Genomic DNA, 23,379 nt, shown 5'->3' with positions numbered 1-23,379 from the left:
AAAGATCATGAGACTTTGCCTCACGTACTTCACGCATGTTGTTAGGAAAAGCTATTCCTTGGAAAGAGGCATGATTCTTGGAAAGATAGAGGGTCTGCAAAGGAGAGGAAGACCTTCAACCAGTTGGATTGGCACAGTGATTGCCACAATGGGCTATAATGTGTCAGGAAGTGTGAGGATGGTACAGGACAGGATAGGGTTGAGATACGTTTTTCATAGGGTGGCTATGGGTTGTATTGGAGGTTAGTCTCTTTTGTAATGAGGACTCGTTTCTTTCCAGGATCCCAAAATTACTCGTGTTACCAATATTCTTACCAGTCTGTCTTATTAATTCTACATAGAGTTTATCAACTTACCACTTTGCCAAGCAAATTATATATGTATTACATGCATTTTGCTAGACACATTGCATACATTAATGTATACACATTTTACTAGACACATTTCATTCATTACATCAATTAAATTTTATAACACCCCCATGTTATTGTCCTCATTTTATAGATGTTCTTGTTGTATACCGTTGAGTCAGAACCAAACCATAGTTGACCCTCCATCAAGTTTTCACAGGCAGTTAATAGCACAGGAGGAAATGATCCATCCTTCCTTTTTGGAGCAGCTGGTGGATTTGAACCATATGCCTTTGGAATTGCAGCACAGTTTCTTACCACTGAGCTACCATAAGATAAAAATTATTTGAAGTAATCAAATAACCTGACCACGATCCCAGGGCTAGATAATCAACATGGAATTGTGATTATAATCTATATACCCCTAGTGGTGCTTATGGACTTAACATTTACACTGTCCTTCAATATGACCTGAAAATATTACAAAAGAATAGTTGCAATGTAAAAGTTTTATAATATAAAACAACTTGAGTAGTAAACCAGTCCTAAACTATACAAAATTTGAGACAGAAATACTAAGCGATAACTTAGTAATTGTATATTGGTAAAAGATCAGATAGAAGACTAAATGAATTGCCATACTCAAAGCAGCAAAAAAAGAAAGAAATGTTATATATCCTGATACAAACTGACTTTGAGTTATTTTCAAACCATCTAATGACTGAGACGTATATGGAACAGATGTTGTTGTTGATTGCCTTCGAGTCAAACGTGACTCATAGCGACCCTATGAACAAAAGGCCTGAGCCTTTCTAAAACTGTCAACAGTTATCAAAGTTCATAGAGTTGCTGGAAGCATTTTTTTAGGAAGTGGATCCCACTCCTGCTTCCAATCAACTAACAATTCAGCCCAAAATGGATTTAAAAAAAAATTCCACAACAAAAAAAAACAACAAACAAGCAACAAAAACCCAGACTAGCTCACTAGGCCTTGGTTTGCTAAAACAAGAGGCTCCTAGCCCACAGGTAGGGTTAGGAAAATTCATATTGTTAGAGGCTCAGCATAAACTACTATGAGCATGCTATGTTCAAAGTGAATAGAGAGTTAAGAATACACTTTTGAGTAAAAGGCATAATAAAAATTAGTTTTATTTTAAACATGACATTATTTCTTTTCCAATCAATTCTAAAAGGCTTAAAATATATTACTAATAATAAAATAATTTTTGTAATATTTTACACACTATAAAAAGTATAAACTAACATGAACTCACAGTCAATATAGTCAAATCCAACTCATGATGACCCTTTACTAGATTTTTGACACTGTAAGTCTTAATTGGATAAAATCCTCAGCTTTTTCTCATATTGGCTGGAGGTTAGAACAGCCAGCTGTTTTGTTAGCAGCCCAATCTTACTCTGTTATGTCACCAGGACTCCTTAAAGAACAGAACAAGCACTTTTTATAAAAGAGAGGAAATGATGCCTTCATAAGAGTCACCATATTGCTTTTAATCAAATTCAATTCATTGCTGTTAAGTTGGAATCAACCCATAACTGATTCTCCAGCAGGTTTCTGAGACTGTAAATCACGTGGGAGGAGATTCCCCGTCTTTCTGCTGTGGAGGTCCTGATGAAGTTGTACTTAGCACTGCACCTCTCTTCAGACTACCCTATCACAACTCCCCTTTTAGTCAAAGGTGTTGAGTGTTTTATTGTTTTTCTTGTTCAAAGAAGTTTTTGTGCTTCTGTTAGTCCACCACAAGTTTTTAGAAACAACCAGTTGGACTGGTAACTGAAAGGTTGGAGACTTCTTCCACTCAGAATAAAACATAGACAATCCATTTCCATAAAGTGACCATTCACAAACCCTATGGAAAATAGTTCTGTTCTGATATGTATAGGGAAACTATGAATTAGAGTCAACTCGGTGACAACTAGCCACTGGTTAGCCCCTTGTTACTGCTATCGCCAAAAGAGTCCAGTATTACAGACAGAAAATGCTGTCCCCACCCCTGTCAGTTTGTGAAGGGAATTACTCTCTTGTGGAGAAATGGCTTCACAAGTTTTATTTTGTTGATTTTTGTTTCATTGCTCTGATTTTTCCCCCCAAGACCTGCAGGTGATAAAATTTTAATGTCAGGATCCCCAGAATTAAGCTCTGCCAGTTGAAAGATCTTTACATCCTGTACTGATTACAAGATAATTACTATCCTTCACTCTTTACCCTCCTGCCTGTGTTTAGAACATTGAAGGTGTTAATGAGGGGTTGCAGGAAGAGCTATTGAGGCAGATGGATGGACTTGATATTTAAACCCACTGCTATGTACAATACGTACCAATCTCTAGTTGCATGAAGCCCCTCCCCTGGAATTTAAGACAACAGTGCAGTCTTCATGATTCTCAAGTTTGCCCTTTCAGAGCATTGTTCACACTCCCGACATGTAATTCCTCCAGATTTAAATTGTCTTGGTGATGACCTCCCATTGTAGCATCACATAGAACAGCCTGTACTCTCTGACAAAGGGCAAAATCCACATCTCCTCCTTTTCTCCTCCTTCCTCCTCCAAGAAGCTCATTACTCAGCTCCTGCAGGTGGTGGAATATTCAGGATCCAGTTCCTTCTCCCAGGAAAATTGTGTCCTTTCCAAAGGTCCAAGCTTTATGGACTGGCTGACTTACAGAGAGAAAGAAATGTTTTAAAATGAAATTAGTTGAGAGCCATTACTATAAAATTTAAAGAAAATAGAGAACATTTACTCATGTCCACCAATATATTTTCTAACTCAAGAAATAAGAAACAAATACTACAAGTTATCCATTTTCCCCAGGCATAAGGGTAACCTAACAAAACCTGATTTAAGCACAGGCTTTATAACATAGATTGTTGCTGTAGTTGTTGTGTTGTGCCATCAAGTCGCAGTACGTACAAAAGCCCTAAACTCTGCTCTATATCCTGTGTCAATCTCACTGTTGCCAACACACTTAACCCCCATTACCCCAGTCATTGAATCAGTCCACCTCATAGAGGGTCTTCCTCTCCTGCACTGTCCCTCCACCCTCCCAAGCATGACATCCCTCTCAAAGGACTGGTCCCTCACTGCAACATGTCCAAAGCATCAGAAACACTGCCTCCAAGGAGTAGCCTGGTTTAACCCTCTCCAGGATGAAACTAGTAGTCCATGGTATATTCAGTACTCTTTTCCAGCACCACAGCTCAAAGGCATCAATTCTCCTTTTATCCTCCCTAGTCATTGTCCAACTCTCTGATGCATAGCAAGTGATTGCAAAGATTATGGCCTGTATCAGATGCACCTTAGTCTCCAGAGAGACAACGTTGCTCTTCAGTACTTTGGAGAGGTCCCTAACAGCAGACTACTGGTGCCAAGAGTGTTGATTGTCCTAAATTTCAGCATCAGAACTGTTCATCCAGAGTTTTTAAAATCACAAATTCTCTGACGAAATCTCTTTAACTATTCTGATCTTTTGAGCCTGTGTAACACCTAGGAATCTTTAGAAGTCAGAAAGTGTCCCAATGATTGATTTGAAACTCATTCTGAAATTGAATTGTATTTCTTTAATCTTTATCTAATCTAGCCATAGGCAATAAATTAAATTGATTCGAATTATGATGAATAAATGAGACTAAACCTAATTAAACAGAAGTTCATTCCTTTCTTATCAATATGATTAGGCTCCAAAGACCAGGTCATCATGTGAAAATGGAGAATAATTGCATCATTACATAACTGCCTTATTACATCATTGTATAACTGGTAAATGTGATCATTTCAGAACTGCCAAACTACGGAGAGTCATGGGTCAACCAGCGTGATGTACAATACTACCTGTCACAGTCAGGGTTACTGTTCCATTGTACTTTAGTGATCAGACTTATGCCATTAATATGCAAGATCTTCAGTTTATTTTGTTGTTGTTGTTTTGGGGGGTTTTGTTGTTGCTGTTGTTGCTGTTGTTGTTTTTGTTTTTAGTTGATATTTTATAATTGCCATAAATAGGAAGCATGGACTAATGAGAGAGTAAATAAGTAAGGACTAAATATATAGTCTTTCTAATATGAAATATGTTTAATACATAATATGAAATATGTTAAATCTGCTACATTCAAACTTGTCTTACTAAAATTAATATTTCTGTGCTGTGTTACATAACCGAATGGAGTTTGTGAGGTTTATACTAGATTGGCCACTTTGAAAGTAGACCATAATAGAAATCAATTAACCAAGGTTAAGGAAATGTCTGATCTTTCTAAATAAAAGTTTGTGCATGATTTGGGGTAGTAATTCACCTCTTAATCCTCAATCATCTCTGAAGATGAAGTCAGTTATACATTCCACCTGTTTTTTAGGACCAATATGAAGATTAGACATTATAAGGAAAGCTCCATTTATCAGGAAAAATTTGTCAGATCAATGCAAAAATGCTGTTACTTCTGCTTAGAAGTGGACATTGTGTTATGTATTTGGTGAAAGTATAGCATTGAATATGAGATTAAAAGCATTGAAAATTGAATTTGGAGGAAAATAATAACTAGGTAGTGAATCACCACAGGGCAGAACAAATTAGAGTGATGCTGAATAGTGCCAGTTGGGAGGACACAGCAAATATGTTTTGATATTTTTATTTAGAAAATTGGAAACAGAAACCTAATAGCTTGATTTTTTTAATTAATTTTAATGAAAGTTTACAGAGACTTAGGGTTTCCAGTCATTCATTGTTGCCCTTTTCTCCCTGCCCACCTCTCCCCCACAATTCACTCTTCTCTTTGAAAAGTAAAATTCTTTCATTGTTAGACCTGGTCTTTGGAGCCTAATCATATTGATAAGAAAGGAGTGAACTTCTGTTTAATTAGGTTTAGTCTCATTTATTCATCATAATTTGAATAAATGTAATTTATTGCCTATGGCTAGATTAGATAAAGATTAAATCCCTCCCCCCAGGTCCACTCCACTGTGCAGTCTTCATTCTGGACTCCTCTCATGACAATGATACCCAATCATATATCCCTTTTAAATAGTTTCTCTCCCTCATCTGTTTCAATGTCATTTAATTTTTAAAATCCTTGTTTGGAGCCAACAATAGTCAAAGCAAGATGGAGGCAAAAAGCACCTCAAGGGTCTCTAGGTTTAATTTAACAAATGATGATGGCTGCATGGCGCTGTGTATGTCTCGCTTTTCTTCTCTTCCTGCCTTCTTTTTCACTCTCTACCTCTCCTCCTCCCTCTCTTTTGAGTTTCAATTTGTGCCAGCCTTGACATTTTTGTCCCACAAACCATAGTAACCGTATCAGAGCAACTTTTTCTGGCTTTGGAATTTAGTCTTTAATGAACCCCTCCTACCTCTATCTTACGTAGTTTTCTTCTGTAGTTCTCTCTCTTATACACAGAAGTGTTGGCTTGGCTCTTTCTCTATATGGAGGCACAGATCTGTTTTTGTTCACAAGTCTGTCATCCCTTTATAAGAAATCTTTGTAACACACTGAGTGCTTTCCTTTGGTAATACATTGCTTTCAAACCAGTGCATAAAATTACCCTCCAGTTCCAAAGGGATTCCATGTGACATTAATTAAGGTGTGAAATTACTTCATGTTAATTGCCCACACCCTTCCATGATCTGCTATTAAGACAATTAAACATCTTTAATGGAACATTAACTAACAGAGCAATTTAACCTTTCTGCTTCTTGGAAATTATAGAGGGCCAGAGAAAATGTGATTAAATTGGTTAGTAATAAAAGTTGGTCATATTTCCTTCTTTGATGCAATCGGATTAAGGATGAGAGGGTCTTTAGAGAGTATGAACTATTAGTTTTATAAAGAACAAGCCGTGATGTCTCCATTTGGAAAACAGAATTTGTCAGCACAACTGTAATTGCTGTCCAGCTTTCCATGATAGAGCAATATTGACACTAAGATAGACCTAGTTCTCCCGGTAAATATATTTACTTTTAATGTTTAAACCATCTGTCAAGAATCCAGCTGCATCATGTGAGTAGTATTTCTTTGTATATCTTTATATTTTGTTTGCATGCTACATTGTTATTTCCAGCAAAGTTTTCTACCCAAAGTAACATTTGGCAATTACTAAAATCCTGGGGAAATGAAGTTTAAGATTTATAATCCTCATTTTAAACACAAGGAAATGGAGTTTAAAGGGATTTTGTCATTTAGGTAAATGCATACAGCTAGGGAGAGATGAAACCATAATCAGAACTGTTATCTTTTCTCTTTTCTTTCTCTACCACAAATACATGTAGAAAGAGAGGGGCGTGTGTGTGTGTGTGTGTGTGTGTGTGTGTGTGTGTGTGTGAGAGAGAGAGAGAGAGAGAGAGAGTATGAGAATGTGAATGAAAATTCTTTATTCTTCTTTAAAGCTATTCTTTTTGGTTTTTTATCATTTATTGGGTTTCCCCATTTGTTTTAATGTATTAAGTTTTGCAGGAGTGAATCACAAAAAGAGATGTTAGTGTCTAAAAACGCTTGTATGTGAAAATTAAGTCTACATACTTAGTTGATATCATAACTACCTGGATAGTTTGTTAGAACATCGGAATTTGACTTAATATCTCTGGGCTGTCCAGGAATCTATCTTTAATAAATGTCCAGGTGCTGGTGGTAGTGGTGATATAGGGCCAGCTGAACCCAATAAGTAAGGGGCACTGAACTCCACTAATGTAGAAGATGTAGAATAGTTACCTGGGAAAGAGTGAGAATTAGCTAGAGAAATTTCATTGGGACTCCACCCGGTAGTGTTGACTACACACATGAGATTTGGGGTCATTTTTAATTTGAGACGAATCAGTCATCACTATACTATGTTTTCCTCCAGTCATAGTCAGTAGCTTGGTTGTTGTAAGCTAAAAGCAGCACATCTGGAATTAATTACACATGAATTTGAGTTCTGAGTCTCTCTTGAATCTGTTGATGACTTAGAACAAATAGTCCCCACTTCCTTAGTTTCCTTGACTACAAAAGGAGACAAAATGTTGCTTACATTTTAGGGTCGTGTTACCATATGAAAAATGTGTGTAATAAGTGCCCAATAACTGTTAGCTACAATAGTGATGACAGTTATGGCTACTTAGCAGTAATGTATGAGATCTATCTGGCCTGATCCAGGCCATGGTCTTTTCATTACTTGCTATTCATCAGAGAGCTGGACAATGGCTAAGGATGATGCCTTTGAGTTGTATGTTCGAGAAGTGTATTGAACATACCATAGACTGCCAAGAGAACAAACAGGTCTGTCCTAGAGACCTAGTTGCTCCTGGGAAACAAGAATTTTGAAGCTCTGTTTTATATATTTTTGGCATGTTGCCAGAAGGGACCAGTTCTTGGAAAGAACCATAATGCTTGGAAGAATGGAGGGACAGCACAGGAAAGGAAGACTCTGGATGATACGGATTGACCCAGTAACTGGGGTAAAACAGATAAGTGTGTTAGAGTCAGTAATAAGCTCATGATCTAGCAAAGTTCAAAGCTATTGTGCATAATAGAGTCGCTGTGCATCCCAGTTGACTGCATGGCACATAACAACAAAAATCTGGCACAGGTATCCTCTGCTTTCCCAGATTTGCTTTATGTCACTTTGCTTTTACTAAAGACCTTCTCTAGGACCCATTTTCACTAATGGAAAGAAACCTGAAAAGGATTTTAACTTTAATGACAAAAAGTGGAACATAAATCTAATTTTCAGCATTTGTTTTATATAAACTGTTAAAAGGTAACAATGGATGTGCTTACAGTAAGAATCGAATTGCCAAGTTCTTTTCTCAGGACGTATCCTCAGTATCAGGCTGCTGTAGCTTTAAACTGTCTGTAAACACCATTATTTTAGATTTATGTGTTACTTGATAAGATTTGATGGGTTTTCAACCTGGGGGGGTCTCAAAAAAATCTTTTCCATGTTAAGTACTTGGGCTGGAATCCGGTTTGGAAGTCATCTGCAGCAGCTGGATTCTACAGAGGCTTGTTTACTGGTTCTGGTGAGGATTAAGGTGGGACGTTGACTCACTATGGGTATGAGATGATGTGATCCAGCCTCCTATTTAAAAATACGTTTGGTCAGCAGTGTGGGGCTGGCATCCACTTTTGAAATGGTTTAACTCTGAAAACTCTATGAACGTGAATAAACAAGGAAAGTTATACAAGTGTTCAGGTCTTTCAATCATAGGGTCACTATGAGTTGTCTATGACTCAATGGCACTTAACAACAATAGCAACAACAACAACATAGAGAGAGCTCTGTTGGCCTAGTGGATAGAAAGTGATGCTACCAAGCCAAAGTTAGGTGATTTTAATCTGCGGCCCTCAGGCCTGGTTTAAATTGTTTTTTTATCAAACATTCTTCTAAGTGGTATAGCACTGGTCGGTGCATTGCTGTACAGAGGTAACTCGTGGTTTCTGTGATGCTGAACATTTACAGTGATGGGTCAAATGTGATAATGGTTACCAATGGTGGACAGTGTTTGGTGGAGCTCCCCAATTAAAACAAGCTTGGAAGCAGGAGTGGCATCCACTTCTAAAGTGACTTGCCTCCGGAAACTCTATGAATGTGGAGAAAGGAGGAAAGTTATACAAGTGTTCAGGTCTTTCATTCATAGGGTCGCTATGAGTCGTCTACAACTTGAAGGCACTTAACAAAAACAACAACATATTTATTACTGATAATTCTTTTTTGTTTGCATTCCCTCTTGCTTGGCTCATGAAAAGTTTCATAGGGACCCTCTACCTTCAGATAGTAGGGAAAACTTATAGCTGGCTTATTATAATAGCTTATTTTACCTAGAATAGCAACTTGAAATTTTTTCCGTGATTTTAGTTAAGATACTATTTTAGTCTAAGTTTTCCCTGAAAAGATTTTTTCTCTACCTTCTTCATATGTTTATTTAAATATCATATTTTCTATATCTCCACAAGCTCTGTGCTTTATTTACTATCATTTTGTTTGAGTACATTATAAAAGATCACCAGGAATTGAAATAACTTCAGTGGCAGCAGGTTTACTGTTGGTAGACACAATATATTGTGGTGTGTCTGGGTTCAGAGCTGTTGTACATAGGGTTGCTATGGGTCACAGGCGATTCGACAGCACACAATAACAATAATATATTTTACTAGTATTTTTGTCTGTCCATGCTTATTTTCTTTAATAGGAAAAAAATTTTACATAATTATCACTGGTTATTAACCAGATTTTTTTAAACAGTGGAAAATGCCTCTTTTTAACTTTGAAAATGTTTTCGATATTTTTTTCATTGTTGCACTTTTTGCCTCCACCATCCCTCCAGTATAAGTTTTGATAAGTAAAATAAAAGTGATGTTGAATGTTAAACTTGCAGACAAGAAATGTAAGCTATCTTAATGGCAGGGGAGACCTGCAAATTCTGATAAATGCATTTTCCAGAGAGGCACCATTGAAAGTAACATAATAGGAAAATCAAAAGGAAAGCAAGCCTGTTTTAACAAAACCTGTATCTAATCATACAGTAGGGAGGGGTGAGTTCTTTTGTGCTGGATGGCGGCCAGCTCTGGCCTGTTTGGTTGGTGGTGAGAGTGGGCTGGAAGCCTCTTGTTGGAGCCAGTGAGAGACTGGTTCTTGGGCTGGGTTTTGCGGGTTTTTTTGTGTGGTTTTTTTTGTTTGTTTTGTTTTAATTCATTAAACTTTGGAGGGGTGAGTTATTTTGTGCTGGATGGAGGTTGGCTCTGGCCTGGTTGGTTGGTGGCAAGAGTGGCCTGGAAGCCTCTTGTTGGAGCCAGTGAAAGACTGGTGCACTGACTGGGTTGTTTTTTGTTTGGTTTTTTTTTAATTCGTTTGAGCCCAAGGGCCTGTGGACCTTGGGCCTGGTTTTGTGTTTGAAATGAACATTTTCCTATGTGGTCCAGCACTGTTCTGTCATTTCGCTGTACTGAAATAACCTGAGATTGCTGTGATATTGAACCATGTGCCAGTGGTGCATCGAATGCCATAATGGTTACACGTGGTTGACAATGTTTGGTAGAGCTCACTGATTAAGATGGGCTTGGAAGCAGAAGTGGCATCCACTTCCTAAACATGCCTGTGGAAACTCTGTGAATTTTGAGAAAGGAAAATAGTTGTAGAACAGGGTTAAGGTGTTTTGTTTATAGGGTTGCTACTCAATGACATAAAAACAACAATAACAACATATAACACCAGGCCCTTGCCTCCATTTTGGAATTGGGTAAAGTGGTTGAACTCTGTGAGATGAGTGAGCTCTTGTTTTCATTAAGGATCTGTGTGGATTATGTGGTTATTTTTTTATTTAAACATCTTATTTAGAGTCAGCAAGACCTCCTGGAGGGCCCTTATATTTAAAAGTTGGGCCTGAGGGATTATATTTTGATCCCTTGTTACTATATTTTGGAGGAACATTCTTCTAAGTCATACAGTACTCTTCTGCCAATTGCTGTACTGAGATAATCTGGGTTTGCTGTGACACTGAAACTTGTGCTATTGGGGTCTCAAATGTCATAATGGAACAACTGTACCATAGGTGTGCCAAATATCCTAAGTGCTACCCATTGTGGACAGTGTTTGGTGGAGCTCCCAGATTAATTCAGGTTTGGAAGCAAGTGTGACATCCACTTCCTAAACCACATGCCTCTAGAAACTCTATGAACCTGGAGACACGATGATAGTTATAGAAAGGCTTCAGGCCTTTTTTTCATAGGGTCACTCGCTATGAGTTTTACTCGATTCAACAGCAGTCAACAACAATAACAACAATCCTTCAAAGAGAAGATGTATTTTTCAGAGTTTTTACAAAATCCAGTGATATTTGTTTGTCTCCTAAGGAAAAAAAAACAATCAACAATTTTAATTTAAAAATATAGCAAATGGAAAGCAAATTATATTATCCAAATTTTATGACAGTGGTCTTGTTAAAATTAAAGAGAGTGTGTGGGCACGCATGGCTCGCATTTCAGAAGACACCGGGGATCTTCATGGATACATGTTTGGTACACTCTTACGTAGCAAGGAGAGTGACAATGATGCCAAGTCACAAGGTAACGTTTATCCACTATACAGTTTGTTGTTATTTTTATGGACTATCAATGTGGGACTGACTCATAGCTAGCTGACCTTTTAGAAGGATTTTAGAGTCCACAAGTCATAAGTGAAGAGATTGTCTTTCTCCCTTACGGCAGCTGATGGGCAGTGTAACTCCTTACACATTAGTTCACCAGAGATCCCTGTGAATAGTTGATGCTCACCTTTATGGTAAAACTGGGGATTCCTAGCTCATGCTGTATTTAAAGATAGCACATAGTATGGGTTGTATACTTAGGAACTTGTACAGTGAGTCTCTGAATTACAAAATCCAACCTATGGACAACTTTCTCACCCTTTAATGTTACATAAAGTTGCCCCTCACCTTAACAGAGTAGAGCCTACTCCTGTGATCAGTTGCTTATTCAGTAGAGAGTTGTGCAGATCAGGAGAAAAGATGGGCTTTCTCCTCCTATCACTTTTACCTGTGGCTCATGCAACTTTCAAATAATTGAAAAGACTCTGAGAATTATCTTCCACTGAAGAACAAGACCAAATCAAAACTGTATGTCCCTCTTCTGACTTATCAGCAAATTTGCCTTAATGCTACACTTAGGAACTGATCTCATTTGTAACTCAGGACCTGTCTGCACTGGTTAATGTGTCTAGGAATGAGGAAGAATATCCTTATCATTGCTGCATTACTGTTACTCAGAAACCAAAGCAGAATCCTCTATTTCAATCTACTATAGATTTAGAAAAGTAAAAGAAATATAAAAAAAAGAAAAGGGATTGAAACATATCAAAACACAGGAAAATTTAAAAAAAAAAAACAAAAAAAAAACAACCCACAGGAAAATAGAAGAAGGGGAAAAAACCAACCCTGAAAAAAAAAAAACCACCCTGAAAACCAAGAAAGCTTGTAGAAATACTATAAAAGAACCAAATAGCCACGTTTTCCCTTTCAGAACATCATTCCTTAGCATTTACCTAAAAATAATAAGAGGCCACATGTGTTAGAGGCACAGTAATATTTGTGACAGAAATATTTATGTTGGAAAAGAGGGCAAGTGTCTCTTTTCCTGTTTTATGTACCTGACAAAGGAACAGTAAGAGAGCAGATAGTGTAATCAGGGACAACCCAGATGAGCCAGATACTAAGAAGTGATAATGTCGGTTCAGCTGTTGCATCATCAGGACAATGAGTGTCCTTCAACTTTGAATATTACAATTTTGTTAGCAAAACAGCAGTAAGTATGTAAGAAACACAGAAGAAAGTTTCATACCGAATGAGAGCCATCGAATCCTGCCTGCTGAAAATGAAATCTGTATCACGTCTAGAGCCTCCAGGGTCGTCTAGCCTCTGGATGAGAAGAGAGTAAGTGGTAACATCTCAGATTAGGCAAAAATCAAAGGGTTCTCTTCAAGGTGTTCTATAGGAAGAGCCACCGAGTCTAATTTTCTGTGAAAAATGATTGAGCAGCAGGGAGGACAAAACAGAAGTACATTTTCACTTTATTTCCATTCTTGAAATTCTACTGGGACCAGTTGCTGTCAAGTTGAATCCAAGTCACAGTGGCTTTTCATGCATGTTAGAGTAGAACTGTGTTCGGTAGGGTTTTCACTGGTTGGTTTTTAATGTTTTTTTTTGTTGTTGTTGTTGTTGGGTTTATTTATTTATTTATTTTTTGAGATGGTTGCCACACCTTTCTTCTGACATGCTTCGGGGTAGACTCTAATTGCCAAACATTTGCATGGTAACCGTTTACATCACTTAGGAACTCTAATCTAGAAAATTTCTCTTTATTTTAAAACAAATGACTTGATATGAGAGCCTTGTCTGAGATGGTATTTCTAAATGTTTTATTCCCAGTCAGTAGGTTTTCTTTTCACTCTGTTGGAAAAATGTTTTTGATGTGCACACAGGGCTTTAATCTTTAGAAGGTCTCATTCATCTGTTTTACCCTCTCCAGATTGTGCATTTCTGGCTGTATTTGGTAGTCTCTTTATACCATATAAAAGGTCATCTAATTTTTATCCAAGTTTGCCTCTGATAAACTTTATGGTTTATGGCTTTACTACCAGGTCTCTGATCCACCTTGAGTTGATTTTTGTGTATGGTGTGAGAGGTGGATCCTGTTTCAGCTTTCTGCAGGTGGCAGTCCAGTTTTGCAAGCACCATTTGTTGAAGAGGTTATCATTCCCCTTTGATAGCTTTTATTTCCTTATTGAATATCAGTTGACCATAGATAGCTGGATCTGTTTCTGGATTCTCAATACTGTTCCATTGGTCTATGTGCCTGTCATTTTACCAGCACTATGCAGTTTTGGTTATTACCACTTTATAGTAGATTTTGAGGTCAGGGAGTATTATGCCTCCCACTTCATTTTTGTTTCTCAGAAATGTTTTGCTTATTTGGGATCTCTTTCCTCTCCAAACTGACAATTTCCCTTTAAATTTCCTTAAAAAATAGATTTGGTATCTGTACTGAGATTTTGTTGAACATGTAGATTGCTTTTGGTAGGATTGTCATTTTCACAATATTCAGTCTTTCTATACATGAACAGCTCACATTTTTCAATATCAATTTTACCAAATAATTTTTCTCATATCACAAGTTTACAGAATCCTCCAGGGCTTTCACAAGAAAAAGACTGACTGATAACACAATTACAAAATGGGCAAAAGACATAGAAAGAATTTTCACAAATGAATATAATCAGATGGCCAACAGACACATGAACAAATGCTCAAAATGACTGGCAATAAGAGAGATTAAAATGAAACCCACAGTGATACACCATCTCACTCCAGTGGCAGTGACAAAGTTTAACAGGACAGCAAGTAATAAATGTTGGAGAGGATGTGCGAGATAGGAACTCTTTTACATAGATGGTGGGAATGTAAAATGGTGCAGCCACTCTGGAAGGCCCTTTGGCTTTTCTTCAAAAAGCTGAACATAGAAATTCCATATGACCAGCCACTCCACATACATCCAAAAGATTGAGAATGGAGGCACAAATGGAGACTTGTATACCAGTGTTCATAACAGAATTATTCACCCTCACAAGAGCATGGAAACAGCCCAAATGTCCAAATAAAATTGAATGGATTGAAAAGTTATGGTACAGTCACACTATGGAAGACTGCACAGCACACAGGAGCAATGATTTTGCAAATCACTTACCTAACTTGGGAGGGACTGAAGAGCAGAATGCTAAGTGAACTAACTCAGTCCTAAAAAAATTAGTATGAGGATCCACGGTGTGGGGCAGAAGGGTGAAGATAGTGGGAGGAAATCCCAGGGTCACACATTCAGATGGATGGAGGGAGAGTAAAGAGAATGGGAAAGATCTGATGTGAAAAACAATGTATTTGAACTTTGTAAATAAACCAGTATAAAATTTTTAAAACAGTGAAAAAAACCCAAAAACAAAATAAACCCCAAATCGACAACCAAACAAAAACCACCAAAATACTAGGACAAAATACTTTCTCCCTCAAACCTGAAGGGAACTGGTTTTGGTGGCTTAGTGGTAAGAAGTTGTACTGCTTACCCAAAGATGCATTCCGAATCCACCAGTTCCCCAGGGGGAAAAGAAAAAGAGAAATGACTCATCTGAGTTACTGACTCAGAAAATCTGCTTAACTGTCAACTATGACCTGGCTCAGACTCAATTGTACAAGAAAACAATTATGAAAAAAAAATTTTAAAACTTTACAAAGTTTTAAAAAGGTAAAATTAAAAAAGAAAACAACTATGCATAACAGAAATGGACCAGGATGCCTAATACAGAGATTGCGGTACAGAAGACTACTCAGGAAAAGAGAAACCTAGAGACAAATAAAACAAAATAAATCTGGAGGATAACCACCTGTCCAACTGACTGGAAGAGATCTATGTTGGTTCCCATTTAAAAGAAAGGTGATTTAACAGAGTTTGGAAATATCTTTATTATCACATGCAAGCAAATTCTGCTGAAGATTTTCCAAAAACAACTAGAACAGCACATCACCAAAGAATTGCCAGAAGTGCATGCTGGGTTTAGAAGAGGCCGAGGTACTAGGGATGTTGTAGCTAATGTTAGATAAATCTTGGCTAAAAGCAAGGACTACCAGAGAAATGTCTATCTGTATTTCATTGATTATGAAATGGCTTTTGACTGCATGGATCATAACAAACTGTGGCTGACTCTGAGAAGAATGGGAATCCAAGAACACTTGATTGTGCTAATGCAGAACCTATACTTGCACCAAGAGGCAGTCGTCACTGCATGGTTCAAAATTGGGAAGAGTGTACACCAGGGATGTGTCCTTTCTCCATATCTTTTCAATCTATATGCAGAACAGATTATCCAGGAAGCTGGGCTATAAGAGGAGAAACGTGGCATCAAGATTGGAGGAAGATTCATCAATAATACGTGTTAACGCAGATGACACAACCCTGCTTCCTGAAATTGAGGGGGACCTGAAGTGCTTGCAGCAGAAGGTCAAGGACTGCAGCCTTAAATATGGATTGAAGCGCAATATCAAGAAAATAAAGATTCTTACCACCGGACTGATTGGCAACACCATGATAGATGGTGAAGAGACTGAGATTGTTAACAGCTTCAGTTTGTTTGGCTCCACAATCAACACTTTTGGCAACAGCCACCAGGAAATTAAAAAACAAATTGCATTGAGAAAGTTTGCTGTCAGAGACCTCTCTAAAGTTCTTAAAGAAAGCAACGTCAGTCTGGAGAGTAAGGTGTTCCTGATAAAGGCTGTGGTCTTTGCAATTGCTTGCTATGCATTAGAGAGATGGGCAATAACGAGGAATGATAGGTGCCTTTGAATGAACTGGTGCATTTGAGCTGTGGTGCTGGAGAAGAGTACTGAATATACCATGAACTCCTACAAGAACAAACAGGTTCGTCCTAGAGTGGGTGAGACCAGGTTGCTTCTTGGAGGCAAGGCTTCTGAAGCTTCATTCGACATATTTTGGACATGTTGTAAGGAAGGACCAGTCCTTGGAGAGGTACATCATACTTGGGAGGGTGGAGAGACAGCACAAGAGTGCAAGACCCTCGATGAGATGGATTGATTCAGTGTCCGGGGTAATAGAGGTAGGTGTGTCAGAGACAATAAAATTGGCACAAGATTTAGGGCTGTTGTAAATAGGGTCACTATAATTCGCAGGCAACTCAGTGGCACATAACAACAAATCTCCTGTTGATAAAATAATAGCTCATTGTAGCAGAATGTGAGGGGAAATCTTCTCCTTAATTATAATTTTACTTTACATACTGTTAATCTAGAGACTGGAAATCTTTGCAATTATTAATAAGGACCTAATTATTAGGAAGAAAAATACTTAATCTGGCAAAGAGCAAGAATAATTTGAGAACTGCAGTCTAGGAGCTGGAAATTTTTACAAAAAATTCTCTGGAATTCTTTAAAGGTTTTCTTTCTCCTGATATTTTGAATGTGGTTGGAAATTATTAACAAAAAATCCATATTGTAGTATTTTAGTTGTACTAAATTGGGATGACTATGTACTGTGCAATAAATTATATGTAACTCATTTTATGTGTGAAATTAATAAATCCAGTTTAATGTTTGTCTCATGTTGTTATATGTAGTCAGGTAAAGTATGACTCATAGCAATCCTATGAACGACGCATCTGAACCCTGTCCTATCCTGTGCCGTCCTCACAATCTGTGACACACTCAAGCCTATTGCTTCAGCTGTTGTCTAACGTATGTTTGCAGCTGTTTTCTCTCCTTTTGATTGACTTCCAATCTAGGATCTACTTCTGATACTGTATCTACGTTCCTCTGTTGTTCATAGAGGCCTGCAGTATAAGCAGTAGGTAACCAATTCTGCTTTCTAGTCTGTCTTAATCTTGGGAGCACTAATAAAACTGGTCCATGGTGGGTGACCCCTCTGACATTTGACACACCAGTGACATAGCTTTCAGCATCTCAGCACCAACAAGCTACCTCAGTACAACAAACTGACAGAAAAATGCTATAGTAATTAGAAAAATTCTAAATAAGAATATGGATATGCAAGACAACAGTTAAATCAGTCAGCTCCCAAAATGAAAATGTGCCTGCCCTCAACTGCTAGTTATTTGACTCAGTGACTGCACCTCTCAATTGTTTGCAAAATTATAGTACTTGGAGTGACTTTTATTTTTTATGAGCAGACATCCTTATACTTGATAATGTCTCTGCTCCCAAGGATTTGTGATTGTGTTGGTAAAACACCAGGATAGTTTATATAAGTTTCAATTTCTCTGTCAACCTAGTCTTATGTCATTAACATAGTAAGATTAATTTGATTTTTCTTGACTGAATTGGCAGTACTCATGTCCTATAATAGAGTTGGATATTTTCCTAAGTAAAAAGGTTAATAGATTTTCCTCTATATATTCATATATTTGATAGCCATATTATTAACTCTTTTTACTATGAAATTGAGGATGATATATACCATTATCATGGTTTAACTTATTCTAGTCTGAAGTTCAGTAGGATCTGACTCAAGCTAACTTGGTTCCAGTCTTATCCTTCACTTTCCTTTTTTTGTCCCATTTTATAAGAGATTCATTTAGTCCCTGTTTTTCTTAAACACCCTACATTTCATCCCTTTGCCCTTATTCATATGCTCTTTTTATGACATTTATTAAAATATGTACAATATAACTCTACTTTCCCCAAATCTTCCTGTGATTCTCATTTCCTTTAATCCACTTATCCTACCCCTTTTGCCCTTCTAAACTTTCTCCTTGGGCAAACACTGCACTGTTGATCTTATGGGATTGATTATTCTGAGGAGTGTTACTGTTAATTTCATAGGCCTATCTGTTTGGATGAAATTTAAGCCACAAGAGTGAGTTCAGGAGTGACTAAGGGGCAGGGTCTCAAGAGCTTTGTCTGTCTGTATTAGACTAATCTGTCTATTTTTCTGTTTTGTTCTACATATTTCATTCACTTTAACCAGGACGAGGATATTAACTGACTTTCCCAGCCTTCAGAAGTTTATGGCTTTAGTTCTCATCAGAACACTTCTCTTCTTGGGAAGGACTGTCTGAAAGGAATGGATCAGTAGACATTGGATGTATGACAGTTAGTCTGGAACAAGGCATGCATTGCAGAATAAATTAGGAATTGGGAGGGAGGAATATATGTATAATTGAACAAATGAAAATCTAACCTTTCTGTTAACTTTCACAAAAATAACAATTTAAACACACACACACATACACACACATTTCTCTTCCAGAGAATAGCAAATTTTAAGACAACACTGTCTCCTAGAAATACAGTGCAAACGATATATATAATTTTACGTTTCCTCATTGTTGTCATTAAGAGCTGTCGAGTCATAGGTGACTCATAGCAACCCTATGAACAAAAGACCTGAACACTTGTATAACTTTCTTCATTTCTTCAAGTTCATAGAGTTTCCAGAGGCAAGCTGTTTCGGAAGTGGATGCCACTCCTGCTTTCAAGCGTGTTTTAATTGGGGAGCTCCACCAAATACTGTCCACCATGGGTGGCCCATATCGCATTTGGCATTGAGGGTCACAGTGTTTAGCATCACAGCAAACACGAGTTATCTCTGTACAGGAAATGTACAGACCTATACCACCTAGAAGAAAGTTTGACCAAAAACAATTAAGAGCAGGCCTGAGGGCCGCAGATTAAAATCACCCACCTTTGACTTGGTAGCATCACTTTCTGTCCATTAAGCCAACTGAGCTCTTTCTCCTTGTAGTCACATTTAAAAAGAAAGAAAAAAAGTAAAATGAATTTAAATAACATGTTTAACCACATTAGTTCCCAAGATGTCAAAACACTTTTGTGTGCTAATTAACCAACTTACTAGTTCAAACTCACCCAGTGCCTCTATAAAAGATAGGCCTGTGATGAGCTTTGTAAAGATCACAGTCAAGAAAACCATATTGGAGCAGTCCTACTCCATCACATGAGCTCACCACTGAGAAGTTACTCAGTGACAATGATTTTTTTTTTTCTTAAACTAATACATCCAAAATCTTCATAATGTAATCTGTAGAAACCATCATTAGTGAGGTGTTTTATTGTGTTTTTTTAAATCCTTTGTTTTCTAACTGTAGTTTTAAAATATAATGCAATTTATGCCTATACTGCATCTTATTTAGGACGAGTCACGTTTTAGGTGTTCACTGTTAACTTGTAGGTAAAAGTTTGTTACCTTGGACAGGATATTTCTAGCATGCTCTCAATCTGTTTCTTCTGTCCTCCCACTAGCCTTATACAATGAGTTGTATCTCTAATTCTTCCTCTTTAATTCAGTCCTAAAACTGAAAGTTTGGACTGATGGAGTTCTTTTGACTCTTCTTTTGCATCTGGGGCACCTCTAGGTTTAAAAGTAATTCGGCATTGAAGTCTATGGGGGAGAGAATAGTCTAAAAGTATTATATTTTAGGGCATTATTTTTATTGTAGGAGTATGCAATGAGGGTTGTAGAGTGGATTATATTTGGGGCTAGGGGGTGGGGTTTGGGGAGGTGCGGGGGGGGGATTGTGTACCAATGAGGGAGTTTTTCTTTTGCTTTTCAAGGAGCGGAGCAAATGGGGGGGGGGGGGTTTGTGCGGGGAGAAGGGTGCAACAATGAATGAATGGAATCCCAAAATCTCTGTAGATGTTCATTGAAATGAAAAATAAACAACCTAAATTAAAAAAAAAAAAGTAATTTCTTTGCATATAGCTGACATTCTTGGCACTTTCATGATTATGTCTATATGATAGTAGAAAGATTTATAAAGAGGAGACCAACTCGAATATGGAATAATATATGAATATGATAGTGTAAACATTGCCTGGTATATGACAAATTGTTCCATGTTCATTTGCTTTTCTGTCTTTATTAAAACCCCCTAGAACTCTGAAACCTGGCAGTTTATTTCTGGCTTTGTATTACTTAACCATTTTAATTTAGAGAAGTCCCTTAAGTTTTTGTTTATTTTTAATGTATTTTTCAAGTGGAGAGAATTCCTGGCTGTGAACAGAAGAGTAAATGAATTTGCACTGGTTTTGAAATCTCTGGAATAGTAGACTTAATATACATGGCAGTTTTATACATCATGGTGAATCAGACTTTCTGATTTGTAGTGCACTATAAGAATATTTATAACTTTTATCTTTTTTTAGTGTTAGTTTTATTATTTCATTGGGTATAATTGTTGGTTTCATTGTTATTATGTGCCGTCAAGTTGCCTGCGACTCATAGTGATCCTTGGCACAATAGCGCTGAACCCTGCCCTATCTTAAGCCAGTCTCACACCTTTCTCTGAAGGATTACTGTGTCAGTCCATCTCATCCAGTCTTCCTCACCTGTGCTGTCCCTCTACCCTTCCAAGCATGATGTCCTTCTCTAAAAATTGGTCCCTCCTGGAAACATGCCAAAAATATGTGAGTTAGAGCTTCAAAATCACTGATTCCAAGGAGCAGTTTGGTTTCACCTTCTCTAGGAAAGACTTGTATTTTCTCAACAGTCCATGGTAGCTCTTCTCCAATACCACAACTCAAAGACATCGATTCTTCTATCATCCTTAGTCATTGTCCAGTTCTCTGATAGAGCAGTACAATTGTAGAGTATTAATGCAGTGATCAGAACCAGAGATATTACTGAAGATAATTATTTTGTGTTTTCTAACTGAATCATGATACTTTAATTACATTTTCAATTTAGAATAGATTGATACTAATATTCCTTAATTTGTCAGCTTTTTCAATTAGATATCACTGAAGTAACATTGTGGAGTCTGCTAATAACAATGAAAATTAAAGTTCAAAAAATAAAAAGGAAACCATGAATTTGAGAAAATGTTTTTCATTCAATTTTTTCTATTTTTATTTTTTAGGCATTGTTTCATTCACCCATTATTCAGACTCTGATTTAAAGTCTGTTGGAGACTGTGGATAAATAGGTTTCACAGAAGGAATAAGTTAGGGAAAATTAATTATTAAACAGTCAATGGCTATAGTTGACATATAGAAACATATACTTGTAGTTATTTTGATACTTAGCACAGTAAAGAACAATTAACCTAGTTGTTGTTAAAGTGCTCTTGAGTCTACTACCACTCTAATAGACCCTGCTATAATTGAAGACTTGCTTTATAGTGTGGCCTTTAGTCTTTAGAGAGGAAAATCCCCAGAACTTTTCTTCTGCAAAGCAGCCTGACAGGTTCAATATGTTCTCCTTGAGACTAACAGCGGATTGCTTGAGCTTTGCACACCAGTCGCTGGAGATGATCCACATGGACATTTATGAAGTTTTACTACTGGATATGTTGGTAGAATCCTGTCTCTTTATCACTGAACTAGTCTAAGAGAATCTTACTCACGTACTATTAGTCTAGTTTGTGATTTAGATAATTTTTAGCCAAAACAATTCATCACTGTGTCCTCTAATATTGGTAAACAAAAATTTCTGTGAAAAGTTACTCTTTATTTTATAATATATTTCAGCATCTCCTATATGCCAGTCATTAAACTCTCATTTAAAAAATACTACTTTCAAGTCATTTAAAATATGGCCAAGTTGACAATTTACAAGCTTGAGCTAGAACCTGACTTACAGCTGGGTGGTTCTCACCATATCACAACTTCTCAATCATAACCACACTCAAGTGTCTAATAGCAGGGCAACACCCAAGGAATAAAAGCTATTTGATGTAGGTAATGTTCAGATTATCAAACTTTTGTAGTGGTCCTTCAATAATTAGTGGCATTGAATAGCTTGTTCCCAAGTCAAAGATGAAAATGACTTCTGATATTTAAGTGAAATATTTCCTAAAGTTGTATGCAGTAGTATTTGTCAATACCACCGTTATATGAGGTTGCATTCGTGTATTCAAGTTGCTGATAGAATCGATCTTAAAAGAAAACATATGAATTAAAATGGCGTTGTTCTTTCTAAACAGTAGTGCATCAACAACCATAATTCACAGATGACTGAGCTTTAGAGGCAAACAACACAATTGAGGGGGAAGAAACTGTTTATAGAGATGTGAATGGGAATCTCTGAGTTTCATAATCATATTCCCTATTGAAGAGTAACTATAGAACTAAGGACTCTATGTCTTCAAATAAAGGAATTCTGAAACAATTGGCGTAATTGTGGTATCTCTCCTCACCATCTGCCTTTTCACTCATTATCATGATATATAGAATGTCCTGAAAATTGACAGTAACTATCCCAATTTAACAAAATAATGCCATGTTTCCTCTAGTGCGATAAAGAATAGAACCATGTAAAGAAAGATTTTTCCCCCTACCCAGACTAAATTTCAGATTAACAACAGAAAAGCAAAATAGCTATTTCTGTCCCTTAAATGTTATACATCCACTATCTGCTTTCACTCTGGATGAAAATCCTTTTATGTAGGTTAAGAGACTTTAAAGCCTCAAACCTTATCTATAAGAAAACAGACACCACTCAGGTGTCTGCAGTTGAAGGAGATTTAAAAGGTGGTGACTGATAGAAATGGAAGAGAACCAATTATCAAAGCTCTCACAGTTGGGAGGAGGGCTAGGTGATGAGAGTTTGGAATGTTATCAAATCAAATTTGAGAAAGTATTAAGGCCAAATCAGTTGTCTACCATAATAATAAGTAATGGTTTGTGCTTTTGCTTTTCAGTTTGTATGTACAGAGAGCCATCACTGCATGAAATTGGAGAAAAACAAGGACGCTCGAGGAAAAGTTCTGGAACACCGACCATGAATGGAGGCAAAGTCGTGAATCAAGATTCAACATAGCTGAGAACTCTTCTCTTCTTCCCCTTCCAATCCCTTCCCTTTCTTTCCTTCCCCTCTACTCCTTCACATCCAATAAATTCACCCAAGGAGAGGAAAATAAAATGGCAATGCAGGACCCCTAATGGCTAAGATTCTGCACTCAAATTTTCCTTTGTGTAGGACAAGAAAATTGAACTAAAGCTTGCCTGTTGCAGTGTGGTA

General features: G+C 37.2%; 1 protein-coding gene across 3 annotated transcripts in view; it reads left to right on the top strand.

Moving 5' to 3' along the window:
• Positions 1-23,214, top strand: part of LOC102868470 (fibroblast growth factor 12-like) — an 858,601-nt gene extending 835,387 nt beyond the window's left edge. For all 3 annotated transcript variants that reach the window (XM_006898494.1, XM_006898493.1, XM_006898492.1), the window contains one exon: positions 23,060-23,214. In XM_006898494.1, the coding sequence (XP_006898556.1) occupies positions 23,060-23,178 (119 nt within the window). In that variant the 3' untranslated portion in view covers positions 23,179-23,214. The remainder of the gene's footprint in view (positions 1-23,059) is intronic.
• Positions 23,215-23,379: the final 165 nt, after the last annotated feature.

This window comes from Elephantulus edwardii, unplaced genomic scaffold (genome assembly GCF_000299155.1).
Source record: "Elephantulus edwardii isolate Elephantulus edwardi_28Jun2011 unplaced genomic scaffold, EleEdw1.0 scaffold00232, whole genome shotgun sequence".
Taxonomy (NCBI): Eukaryota; Metazoa; Chordata; class Mammalia; order Macroscelidea; family Macroscelididae; genus Elephantulus; species Elephantulus edwardii.
The sequence above is the reverse complement of the archived record's forward strand: the minus strand, read 5'-3'. Positions and strand labels throughout refer to the sequence as shown.